The 13851-nt window shown below is 32.3% G+C and overlaps 1 protein-coding gene across 10 annotated transcripts in view; it reads right to left on the bottom strand.

Annotated features, from left to right (window-relative positions):
* LOC114328625 (uncharacterized) overlaps nt 1-13851 on the bottom strand; it is an 895031-nt gene that overhangs the window by 481604 nt on the left and 399576 nt on the right. Inside the window, exons 1-2 of one of the 10 annotated variants that reach the window (XM_050655806.1) lie at nt 5755-5804; nt 2982-3113 (exon numbers count right to left, since the gene is read on the bottom strand). The exons of the other annotated variants lie outside the window; for them this stretch is intronic. Of the exons in view, the coding sequence (XP_050511763.1) occupies nt 2982-3111 (130 nt within the window). The 5' untranslated portion in view covers nt 3112-3113; nt 5755-5804. Of the gene's footprint in view, nt 1-2981; nt 3114-5754; nt 5805-13851 lie in introns of those variants that run through there. 10 annotated transcript variants of the gene reach the window in all.

The following is a 13851-nucleotide window of genomic DNA, read 5'->3' as shown; positions in this document are numbered from 1 at the left end:
CACAGAAAATTAGATAGAAAATAAATAAAATCAATGTTTTTGTAGATTAGATGTAAATTAAAATAACTGAGTCCTTGAGAACATTTAAAAATGGAAGAAACACATTTAAACCCCCCAAAAACCCCCTAAATAGCAGTGTTTTTGGATTTTTGACGGGGCGAACCTTATGGAAAAATCTGAAAAAATTAGAATAATAGTGTTTGATAAAATACACAAGATTAAAAAAAATTAGACCTGCAGCCATCCAAAAAAAAACTTATACGCTTTTTTCCAAAAAAAAGATTTTTTTTTGAGGTTATGTAAAGTCGACCTACGGGTCTATTAAAAATAGACATATTCTGTAAAAGCCTCAACTATGCGTGTGAATTTTTGAAATTTTAAAATTGCATCCCACCTAAAAAAAAATAAAAACCAAAAATGAAGTTTTGATGGTGGGAGAAGGGGGAAAGGGGTGGTGGATTAAAGTTACGCTGAGCTTATTTTTTGATCACATATAACTTAAAAACATGAAAAAAATTGAATTCTGGTAGTGAGGGAGGGTACCTTTTAATTTATTTATCACGTGGAAATAAGTGGAAAATTTGATGCTCCACTGTCGACGCATGTGCCACTAAAAAGTGACGGCACAGTTAGTCTAAGAGCTGGGAGCGGATTTTGTGCGTGATAAGTAATATGGAAAAACTATACGTGGATATGTTGAATTAGTTGTGTGCATGACTTTCACCAACGGCCGGAAACCAGAGTGGGGGCCGAGGGTAGTTATAAGGAGTCAAAGTCGCGGTTTTTATTATTTTTTTTATGAAGCTCATGATCGACATAGTGCACCAAAATTTGGGAATAAGTAGGTCATGACGTACCTAAGTAGAATCTCTAGGGGCGCAACACTGTGTGGCCGACAAAGGGGTGGGGGTAGGGGTGAATATAAAAAATATAAGGGGCTTTTTGCGACGTTCGTGATTGAGATAGTGCACCAAAATTTGGGTATAGGTAGACCATGACATAAATAATTGAAATCCCCAGAGCCGGAAACCAGAGTGTGGGAGGAAGGTAGTTACAAGGGGACAAAATCCCGTTTTTTATTATTTTTTTTGTGACGCTCATGATCGAGATAGTGCAGCAAAATTTGGGAATGAGTAGATCATGACGTAACTAACTAAAATCTCCAGGAGTGGAACGCTGTGTGGCCGACAAAGGGGTGGGGCAGGGGTGAACTTAAAAAAATGTAAGGGGTTTTTTGCGACGTTCGTGATTGAGATAGTGCACCAAAATTTGGGAATAAGTAGACCATTACATAACTAAGTAATATTCCCAGAGGCGGAAACCAGAGTGGCGGACGAGGGTAGTTATAAGGGGTAATATTCGCGGTTTTTATTATTTTTTTGGGGCGCTCATGATGGAGATAGTGCACCAAAATTTGGGAGTAAGTAGGTCATGACATAACTAATTAAAATCTCAGCGGCGGAACGCTGTTTGGGGTACAAACGCTGCTTGGGGTAGGCAAGGCTGAGTATAAAAATATATGGGGTTTTTTTTGCCGTTCGTGATCGAGATAGTGCACTAAAATTTGGGAATAAGTAGATCATGACATTACTAAGTAAAATCTCCAAGGGCGGAACTCTGCGTGGGGGACAAATGTTGTGCCAGGTCACAAAAAAATAATACACACTGCGACTTTGACCCCTTAAGACTTCGCTCATCCCCAACTCTGGTTTCCGGCTCTGGGGATTTTACGTAGCTAAGTCATGGTGTACTTATTCCCAAATTTTTGGTGCACTATCTGAATCTAGAACGTCGCAAAAAAACCCCTTATATTTTTTATATTCACATCTACCCCCACCCCTTTATCGGCCACGCATCGTTCCACCCCTGGAGATTATGAGCGTCACAAATAAAATAATAAAAACGGCGACTTTGACCCCTTATAACTACCCTCGTCCCCCACCTCGGTTTTTCGGCTCTGAGGATTTTACTTAGTTATGTTATGCTCTATATATTCCCAAATTTTGGTGCACTCTCTCAATCACGAACGTCGCAAAAAACCCCTTATATTTTTGTATTCACCCCGCCCCATCCCTTTGTCGGCCACGCAGCGTGCCACCCCTGGAGATTTTACTTAGTTACGTCATGACCTACTTATTCCCAAATTTTGGTGCACTATCTCGATCATGAGCCTCACAAAAAAAAATAATAAAAACGGCGACTTTGACCCCTTATAACTACCCTCGTCCCCCACTCTGGTTTCCGGCTCTGGGGATTTTACTTAGTAATGTCATGGTCTACTTATTCCCAAATTTTGGTCCACTATCTCAATCACGAACGTCGCAAAAAACCCTTTATATTTTTTATATTGACCCCTACCCCCACCCCATTGTCGGCCATGCAGCACTCCGCCCCTAGAGATTTGACTTAGTTACGTCATGACCTACTTATTCCCAAATTTTGGTGCACTATCTCAATCATGAGCGTCACAAATAAAATAATAAAAACCGCGACTTTGATCCCTTATAACTACCTTGGCCCCCCACTCTGGTTTCCGGTTGTTGGTGAAAGTCATGTACACAACTAATTCAACATATCCCCTTATAGTTTTTCCATATTACTTATCACGCACAAAATCCGCTTCTATCTCTCCGACTAAGTGTTCATACGTTTTCTTTTAGCTTCTACTACATATTTAAGTTATAGGCTCTTATCGGGCCTAAAATGATTAGCAAATTTCACCTTTACCGGCTCTAGTCTAATATCAATGAAGATCTCGCGATGCTGGCTCGCATCATTAAAAAGGTTATTTCAAGTGTACTGAGATGAATAATGAATATATACTTTTATTTATAAGGAAACAAAAAAAGTAAATTTGTTTTTTTTTCAAATTTTTTTTACTGACTAATGCCTACCCCTGTATACATTTATACATTTACAAATTATAGTAGTAGATTAAAGTGCTATCACTGATATTAAAATTATTAAATCGATACACTTACGATATCTCCTGCTTCGAAAAGGTCTAAATACCCTAGTCCAAATCCTTTTATGTTTGTCTTTCTTTTTTACCTTTTCACTTCGAGGAAGGGTTCCCAATTCCTTTAAACACTCTAACCAAGGCAATTTCATACCTTAAAATTTCATACAACACCACAACAAAAATAGATAAAAGTTTAATTTGTGACCTGTTGTGATGAAGACTATATTTTAAAATTAAAAATTCAAAACAAATTAATAAATTTGAAGTAATTTTGTTTTAATATTAATTGACTAAACTAATAAAAAGAGTTTGATACACTTTGTTGGTAGATAATATGACATTCGCAGTGTAACAAAACAGATAATATTCTAAGCTCAATAATATGGGGCTCAATAATATTTATATAGAGCAAAAGTTGTCTCTAGAATATTAAAAATGTTTGTTACACAATCGACTAAAAGGCAATATTTTTAAAAAGAAGAATTTTACAATAAAACAAGCTTTAACGTAAAAAGGCTAATATGGAACGGGAAGGAAAGAAACTAAAACCAATTTGATGAAAAATTAAAGGGAAGAAAAATATATATGACTTATTTTTTTTATCTAGCTTAATGCATCGACAACTAGTAGCCATTGGCATGGTACAGTAGATTTTTCAATTAGATACCTAGTGTAATGTGGAGTGTGTTGAGTAAGTGTCTTATTACTTAGCAAAGTCGACGTCATTGTCTTTGCAAAGGGACGATAATTGTATCCGAACGTCTGCGGTCCCTCCTGTGAGTAGCGATCGCAGAAGGATATAAATTATTTTCACTTACATATTAATTTTTAATAAATGAAAAATTCTATACCCAAGTTAAATTCGAACTGACGACCTTTGGGTCCAAAGGTAGGCGCTCTTACCACTGAGCCACAGAGGGGGTAGATCAAATATTGTAATCCGAAAGAGAGGACTATATTGAAAAACAAGAATCCAACGTAGTAGATATTTAGAATATCAAGAATACAGAAATCAAGAATATCAAGAATTAGGTAAAATGTTGTTAATAAACATAATAAAGGAAGCGATAGTAAGAGGTACTGGTAAAGTACAAAGTACCAATGCAAAGAGACTGGGAGGGTAAATAATATATGAGTATCAATCAGAAAAAAAAAACGGAAAAGGCGGTATGTAAACATTATGGGTGTGTTTATTTATTTATCAGTAAGATATCAAATTTAAAATACTTAATTTAAAGTAAGACAAAAAATTAGTTCAAATTCTAAAGACAAAAAACATAGACAAAAGAGACTTAAGAATAATATCAAACCTTACTTTAACTAAATCAAAGAGCACAAATTGTAATAGATAACGAACCCAGTTCAAAAATTTAAATCAGAGAAGGAGTTAGGCAGGGACGTATTATATCTCTATCTATTACTATTCAGTTATATAATGAATCCATTTTTGAAAAAGTAGGTATTACTTTCTGAAAGTGAAGGAATAATAATTACAGAAAAATTATTAACATCATAAGATATGCAGATGACACCGTGATTCAAGTATAAGTTCGTGCAATAAGAAAAACAGGTTCTATGAAAAATATGGACTAAAAATGAACATAAAAAGGACTAAATATAAAATAATAACAAAGAAAACAAATATACAAACAAACATACATTTGGGAGATGTACTCATATAAAGGGTTCATAAAAGAAAATAAAAATATCTGGGAAACTGGATTTCAGAAAATAATGATCAAACGATAGGAATAAGGGCCAGGATAAAAATAGCAAGGAATGCGTTTGCAAAAATGAAAACAATTCTCTGCAATAAAACCTTAGATTAGAAGTGGGAGTAAGGGCTTGTTTATATGCAGGCGGTTTGCCAAGGTCGGCGCCGCGATTTATCTCTTTTCCCCCTGTTTTACTTGATCTCATCCTAATGCCGCCTTTGAAGTCAACAAGAAAACAGGGGAAAACAGGTAAACCGCGACGTCGACGTTGGCAAACCGCCCTATATGAACAAGGCTTAAGAGTTCTGAGATGTTACGTGTTTTCGATTGTACAATATGAACTTAGAAACTGAACACTGAAGCAATAACACAAAAATAAGCTGTCATTTGAAATGTAGTGTAGAAGAATGGAAATGTTTTCTTGTGGCATGTCAAAGTCAAATATATATTGTGTTTATATGGGATTAAGCCACAATTGACTGTAATGAAAATTACATTTTATAATTGTTATTTGACACTTCGATTTGCACTCCGGAAATCGTTTAAAAAAAATATTTTAAATTAGTGAGCTACAAACAATTATTGGTTATAACAGCTAACTAATTTAAAATAATATTTTTTTGAAAACGAATTCCGGAGTGAAAATTGAAAATGTAATTGAAAAATGTAATTTTCCTTACAATCAATTGTGGCTTACTCCCATATAAGCATAGTATTTGACTAAAATATCTTTTAAAAACGACGAAAAAAAGTCAAATAAAATGTTTATTTTGTAGTGACCAAATTAAAAAGAGTTAAAAAAGGCGAAAATGAACCAAAAGGTTTTAAAATGCCAGTGGGTCAGCTTGTTAATTTAAGAAAGTAATAAATAGCCTTTCTTCTAATATACTTTCTAACGTAAAAAAATTAATCAAGCACTTATTTAATTTGCTCCTGAGAATTAAGAAATCACACATGCATGACTTGAAAAATATTTGTCATTTAAAAATTAAAGTTATACCAAACGATAGCAGATTTCTTTGTTATCTCAATTTTACATTAACATCTAAATGTTTAAATACTTTCGAATATAGTCACCCTTTAAACTCTTATCCACTTTGTTATGACAATAAATTCTGTACCACAAACGTCCCGGCGTTGTTCTATATTACTAAACTACCAAACGTGTCATCTAACAACGACCCGAAGACTATCTATTAACTGAGTAAACTAAATAGAGGCGCGGAAGAAAGAAACTACGGCGACGATGACGACGACACAGCCCCAAACGGAAGACACGGTTATGAGCAATAAAAAGTGTGGATATATGATTCGAAAATATGATGATGGTAGCGGAACAGATTGGTGTTTCTGGGCACACCTTACTACTGTTTGTTTAGTACTATATTTTTGTTGATGTGTAATTTTATTGACAAAAGCAAACTCGATCATCTCAAAAAGTATAACAGCCTATTTGATGGTAAAAAAATTATATAATTTTAAGTTCATTGTGACATAATTTAGTAATAACTGATTTATATACATGTAATGATTTCAAATGGAAATAACTAAAATAACTCAAGCAAACAAAAGTTTAAAAGTTTTGAGTACGTACAAAATAAGAAACAAAGATGAAAACATTACTACGGATAGAACCGAAATCCTCGAGGTTGCCGAATCCTTCTATCGTGAAATGTATAATAACACCAATGAAAGGCAATCAGCCCCTGCCCAAAATCACAAACCAGGAATCAGAATTAATATCAGAAATAACACCATACGAAGTCAAAACGACACTTAAGAGCCGATCAAACTAGGTGAAAATAAAATTATCTAGGCTTTGGACAAACTTTTTATCGAATGCATCTATCAAGGAAAAACCCTTTCTAAATGGAACAATGTAACTGTATATAAACTTTTCACAAAAATTATCAATAAAAGACTGGAGACTAAGTTAGCTTTTTATTGCCGTAGATAACAAGCTGGATTTAGATCGGGATATAGCACTAACTACCACTTACTAGTGATAAAGAACCTAATAGAGAAGTCTGCATAATACAACAAACCATTTGAACTGATAGTCGTGGATTACAAGAAACGTTTGATACTGTAAGCCAGCATAAAATGTTAAAAGCATTGACAGAATGCCAAATAGACCATAGCTACACTAACATAATCATATATATCTACCAAAATGCCACGGCGGGCGTAACATACTATGTATACAAGAAACAAATATATTCTGTATACAGCGAGGAGTACGGCAAGGAGACACCATCTCTCCAAAGCTATTCATGACGCTTTTAGAACATACATGTAAGAAGGCAGAACTGGAGCGGAGAAAAGCTCAGTCATTTGAGATTCACAGATGACATCAGCTTTTAGCCCATCATATGGATGATGCAATAATGATGTTGGAAAAAGTGTATCACGCTTCCTTGGAGGTCGGAATAAAGGTTAACATGAACAAGACGCACATAATAATGATTCTAGTGGAATCTTAATATTGCTGTTAATGGAGAAGGTATTGAGCAAACTGCATCGTTTCAAAGGAACTATAGTTCGAAGAGGCTATGGAAAAATAACAATGTTTTAATTAAATTGGGCAGGGCACGTTGCAAGAACAGACTATAAGAGTTGTACCTACTTAGGACATGTTTTAATTGACAATGAGACATGAAATGCCGGCAAAGATAACCAGACATGTGAGCTTCCACGTCACACTATGGTTCCAAATGCCGAAAAGGTGGTCATGAACCTTTAAAAGCGTATATTGTTCATAAACTTCGGAATTACTTTCGTACTGAAGGCATCACTGATTACGAATCTGACATTATCTTTTTTGAAAAACAAAATGGCGGATCCAACATGTCGGAAAGAAGTTGAAAATATCAATCAAAACGCAATTTTTTTGTCAATTTGGTAGTCGAAGTTCGCTAATTACAAATCTAACATTATTTTTTTTTTAAAACATTTTCCTTTTTAAGTACAATATTCAAAATCCTAGTACTTATGTACAACCGCCCATACATACGCAACAATCGCCAGAATCATGTAATATGCGTCATTTCACATTTTTGTATTTAAACTGCAAGCTGCCTTTAACTTCCAGCAATGCAAAGGTAGTTAAAGGCAGCTAAACTAATTTGATTCTATAGCTTCTGACTGTACATTTTGAGATTAATAAACATTAATCACAAAAATATGCATAATTATGTACTTTTTGAATGTATTTTTACTAAATTTTGATTATTTCAAGTATACTTTTACTGTTCATTGTACGGCCTCATTGCCTCTCCAAGCAAGTTCAAATGAGCAAAGGTGAAAACACTTTTTTGTGCTCCATCGGGGGTTTCCTCGTCGTAGCTTTGACTGATTTTTAATAGTTATTCGGTGGATAATGCTTTTGAACTGAGTTTTCTTTTTTGAACACTTTGAAGCTGCCTTCGCTTGGTATCTCTGGACAATCTTGCACATTTGAAAGATATGCCTGTGAAAGGGTCGATTTTTATGCCGTACTCCGTAAAATATTTTTCTTGTATCATTTTTGCTGTAGCTATTCCACATTGACTTTACAGACGACTTTAGAGTCTTCGCCATTGCCTTTTTTCATGTTAAGGGTATAATCCTCGAGAATTTGTGCTAGTTTCGTTATGGTACATCTTTCAAGCGTAAAATTTATCACCCGTAGGAACTCCGAAAATTGGGTACAAATAGAGCTTCTGGACCTCTGCGTATTCAATGGGACATTTTCCGAAACCAATTTTTTGATTTCTTCACCTGACTGGCATCAAAATCTTGATTTTTCGTCTGGGTTCATTATATCTCTCCAAAATTGATTACGCCTTAATGACGTTTGTCAAATTGACAACAATAAAATTACCAGACCTCTTCGTGACGGATCTGTCATAATTTGGTCGCTGATAAATCACGGACAGGAAGAAGTTTTGTCAGTAGGAAACTTGGCGTTGCTATGACGTTTTATCAGTTTAACATAGTCTAGTGAAATAGTCAGTAGTAATTGCACAAGAGCTCTAAAATTATTGCATTTCTCCCGAGTGACACTTTGACAGTTTTAATTTCACGAGCAGAAGGCGAGTGAAATTATGTCAAAGTCTCACGAGGGCAAAAATTCTATATTAATTTTAGAGATCGAGTGCAATTTGTTGCGATTATTTCATGAATAAAACTGTTAAAAACCAAAATTTTATTGTAATTTATTCATGTAAATACAAATTAGTACAATTAAACACACAGTTGTTATAAATATTTTACGGTTGAAAGTCTTTACTTTTATAATTTTTTAAACATTAATTGTCATTAATCTCACTGAATGTATTTTTTCATAGCAACGAAGGGCATCTGACGTAATATACTTGACGACGGGAAATTATCAAAAATTATCAATTTAATTTAGATTTCTGTAGCTTTCTATTGGTCAGAATCTCCTATGAATGAAATAATCTAAGAAATATTCAACTTTGTAGATAGGCGTCGTTATGTTATCCGCATTAGTTTTATTAATGAATTATTTTATATTGTTTTCAGAGAATCCGAATGACTGAATCAAATTATTTTAACTGAACTAAAAGTAAATAAAGGTAAAACAATCAAAGAGAAAATATAATAATATCGTGTAATGAATGTTGACACAATTGATAATTCGTTTTTACTGTATATTTATTAAAGCTTAGATTTTTTTCCGAAAATTGAAGAATAAAACCGATGAAGAGCACAAATTTTGAAAATAAAATGTTTTTAATGAAATTGGATTCTACTTTTTGTTTTTGCATGACATTATCCTAAACAAGGATTATTTTCGCAAGTATTGTTTATACAATAATAGCCCAGTAAATGGACGCGAAATACGGTGTAATTTTCAGGGGCAATTTCGAACTGCATAAAAATTTGGGTTTAGGTTCTACTTACCCTCCACGTCAAAGTAAAATTTGTGCCGTTGGTTACTTTTACTTGGAGGAGGACAGTTCTCGCGGGTGAAAAAACATACGTTCAAGAAAAGCCTGGAAATGGATAAATTGACTAATAATTATGAGCAACTTTCGTATAATAGAGTTTTTTTATGTTAGTCAATACTTTTCGAATTATTTGCGATTGAAATTATTTATTTTTTAACAAAAAACACTACGTTTCAGACGGTTTTTCGTAAATAAATCAAAAAGTAAATATTTCATCGAAAAAAATAATGTCAGCAAAAATTTAGCTTAGAAAAAAAAATAAAAGAGTTGTGTATTCGTGAAGTCTATAGATCCAGCAAAAGCAAAGTTGTAGCTCATGAAAAACACGTTTTTGTTCGTCAAATTCCAAATCCAATATTTTAACGTGAAATAAACAAAAATGAAGCACTCTTCGGGAAAAATCCATTTAAACTGTTTACAAAAAGCTTTATTTTAATTGTTTATAAAAGTTTCTATCATTAAAAATAAGCGAATTACGCTCAAAATAAAGTAGGGCCCCTTTTTTTGATAAAAAAAATCATGAAAAGCTCCCCGTGTTTAGCTGCCCAAATGAAATTATTCGTTGCCGAATTTACTACACTTATCTATTTTTTATATGATCTATCAGTTTCACCGGTTTATGTGCTTATTTTTGAAAGGGTTTTGGTTAAAACGGCTTGAACGAGTCATTAATCACGGGTGTATGCAAATTTTGAACAGCCATAGCTTAACCAATTTTGTCTTACAGAAAAACAAAATAAAACTATCACATTGATAACAGCAAAACCTACATTTTTTTATTCCTTGAGATTTTTCGTATCACTAATACTTTTTAAGTTATTTTGAAAAAAGGGAATTTTTCCAAAATCTAAAAAAAATTTAGTATAAAACCAAATTTTTTCAAAAATAAGCACCTTAAATCGGTCAAACCTACAGATTATACAAAACAATACACATACATTTAAAGTAAATGGTTAAGTAGTAACAATTAATTATATAGGCTATTGATTATATTCAAAATAAAATAGCTAAAAGGAACTACAACGTTAACGGGGTTTTATTATTTGATATGGTCAATGGACATCTATATATGAAAAAACCGCGGAGTGCTACCATTTAAAGGGGTGCGTTTTTGAGAAATGGCTGAATTAGTCACTGGGCACAGGTTACATTAGGGTGAGTTCTATGCACTTTTGATACAAATACGTCTACATAAAAATTGTTCCTGGTTAAATTTCCTATCTAAATATAACTTTTTAAAGCCAAAGATACTTTTTTTTACAAAAATATATTCAAAAGAAAAAGCAAAAAGAAACCCAAAAGAAAGAAATTTTGTTTTTTGTCCCTTAACTTTTGTCCACGGGGATATAGGTATAGACATTGCTTCACAGAAAGAAAACTTACATATTTTCTCTTTAAAATGATGTTTGGTAGAGGTCATTAGGATTTACAGTTTTCGAAATATGATTTTTCAAAGTTCGCCACTCACAGCAATTTTGGGCAATTTTCCTTGTTATTTCGCAAATATTGTTCTGTAACTTTTTTCTACGTAACTTTAGGTATATGCAATGGTACACGTAATAGGAATAGAAATCAATTACCTTTAAAATGGTCTACTGTATAACGTTGTACGACTTTTTTTAAAGGGATTGTGGTTTTTCAAGGTTTTATACTTTTAACGATTTTTTATAATATAATATAAAAATAAAACAAAATTATTATATAATATATTATATACTATATAATACCTAATATAAAAAAAATATTATTTTTTACATTTTTTACGATTATTTTTAAAATTTCTCATTATAACTTTTTTTCTTGTACATGAATATACTATCTATATATTGCGCAACAAAGAGGGCTTACTTTCTGTTCTTTAAAATGGTGTATCATCTATATTTAAATACATAATGGAAACCGAGTGACTCTTTGATATTTTTTTACCTGTATTATTTAAAATATTTCTTTTACAAAAATTTCAAAAACATTAGTCTTAAAAAACATCACTTTAGTTAAAATTATTTAAACGTTGACATTTAAAAAAATTTCAAAATCAAAGTCCATCTCTTCGTTAGCATTAGCTTCAATATCTTCCTCTGACACCTCAGTTATCTTAGAGTTCCCACAATTAGTACCCATCCACATGCACCCTTTGCAGAATATTGAACAACTAATTCCTATCTTCCTACATCCGCAGTTTTTTGTACATCCTTTGGTACATTTACATGCTATTTTTTCAAGCAAAGCTTGTGGTGCAGGAGCTTTGACAGTAAATATTGGAATTAATCCATACTTTCAAGTTTGCCCGGCCGAGTCAAGTGGATCAAAAGTATTACCTATAAAAAATAAGATTCAATCATAACACACAATCATATAAAAAAGTTATAATGGGGAATTTAAAAAATAATCCTTAAATCAAAAATCGTTGCAAGTACTTATTACAATTTGAAAAAGCATATCTTGTTCAAAAATAACCCTAGAATTTTTTTTAATACACCATTTTAAAGTAAACAGAATAATCTTTCTTTTTTATTGTATAATATATACCATAAAAAAAAAGTTATAATGGGAAATTTAAAAAATAATCGCAAAAATATAAAAACTCGTTAAAAGTCTTGAAAAAGATAACCTCTTTAAAAGAAGTCGTACAACATTATACAGTAGACCATTTTAAAGGTAATTGATTTCTATTCCTCTTACATGTACCATTGCATATACCTAAAGTTACGTAGAAAAAAGTTACAGAACAATATTTGCGAAATAACAAGGAAAATTGCCCAAAATTGCTGTGAGTGGCGAACTTTGAAAAATCATATTTCGAAAACTGTAAATCCTAATGACCTTTACCAAACATCATTTAAAAGAGAAAATATGTAAGTTTTTTTTCTGTGAAGCAATGTCTATACCTATATCCCCGTGGACAAAAGTTATGGGACAAAAAACAAAATTTCTTTCTTTTGGGTTTCTTTGTGCTTTTTCTTTTGAATATATTTTTGTAAAAAAAAGTATCTTTGACTTTAAAAAGTTATATTTAGATAGGAAATTTAACCAGGAACAATTTTTATGTAGACGTGTTTGTACCAAAAGTGCATAGAACTCACCCTAATGTAACCTGTGCCCAGGGACTAATTCACCCATTTCTCAAAAACGCACCCCTTTAAATGGTAGGACTCCGAGGTTTTTTCATATAGAGAGATTCATTGACCATATGAAATAATAAAACCCCGTTAACGTTGTAGTTCCTTTCTATAGTACATAATCAATAGCCTAATATGTAGGGTGCTAAATACAGGGAGATTTTAACGATTTTTTTTTACAAAAAAAAGAGGCCAATATTTTTTTCAGCGAACTCGTTTATTTTTGATGCTAGAAACTTTTGCAAAAAATGAAAATATTTTTTTAAACACTTTAAAAAATGTTAATAAGATTTTCTCGAAAATTGCTTAATTTTTCGGTGATTTCACGTTGAAATATTCGATTTGGAATTAGACGATAAGAACGTAATTTTCATGAGCTACAACTTTGCTTTTACTCGGTTTATAGACATTACTTATACTCCATTTTTTCCTCTTTTTATAAGCTACACCTTTGCTAAGAATATTTTTTTTGAAAAAATATTTACTTTTGGTAAACGTAGTTTTTTTTGTCGAAAATTAAACATTTTCAATCGCAAATAACTCGAAAAGTATTGACTCCCAAAAAATCTCTATACAACGAAAGTTGCTTATATATAGGGTGAGGCAGATAACTGGCCTATTAGAAATATCTCGAGAACTAAAAGCAACGGAATCATAAGAATTGGAGTAAAGGGGTTTTGAGGGATGATCTATTAAATGAAAATATTTTCATCTCTTTGCAACTTCCGGTTATACCGGAAGTTGCTTATAACTTGGTTTTTTTAAATGGGACACCCTGTATATTTTTACATTTTTGGATTCTCCTCAACATCTTCTTTCTTAAAATATGAGATTTTGTAATATTATACAGGGTATTTTAAAAGATATTTACGTTTTTTATTAATTTCGTAGCAATATTCACACCCTGTAGAATTGTAATAATTTGACATTAAAACTCTGCTTACGTTCAAGTGATTTTTAATATAGTCTATTATTGTTAAGAATCAGTAGTATAGCTAATTTTGAAATTTTAGTATACAGGGTTGGTCGAAACTCAAAATGAATATTTTCTGAGTTTTCTTAAATATAATACCCTGTATTTTAGTATTGTAATGAAATGA

The sequence above is a fragment of the Diabrotica virgifera genome, chromosome 7 (assembly GCF_917563875.1).
Source record: "Diabrotica virgifera virgifera chromosome 7, PGI_DIABVI_V3a".
Classification (NCBI taxonomy): Eukaryota; Metazoa; Arthropoda; class Insecta; order Coleoptera; family Chrysomelidae; genus Diabrotica; species Diabrotica virgifera.
This window is presented reverse-complemented; position numbering and strand designations above follow the sequence as displayed.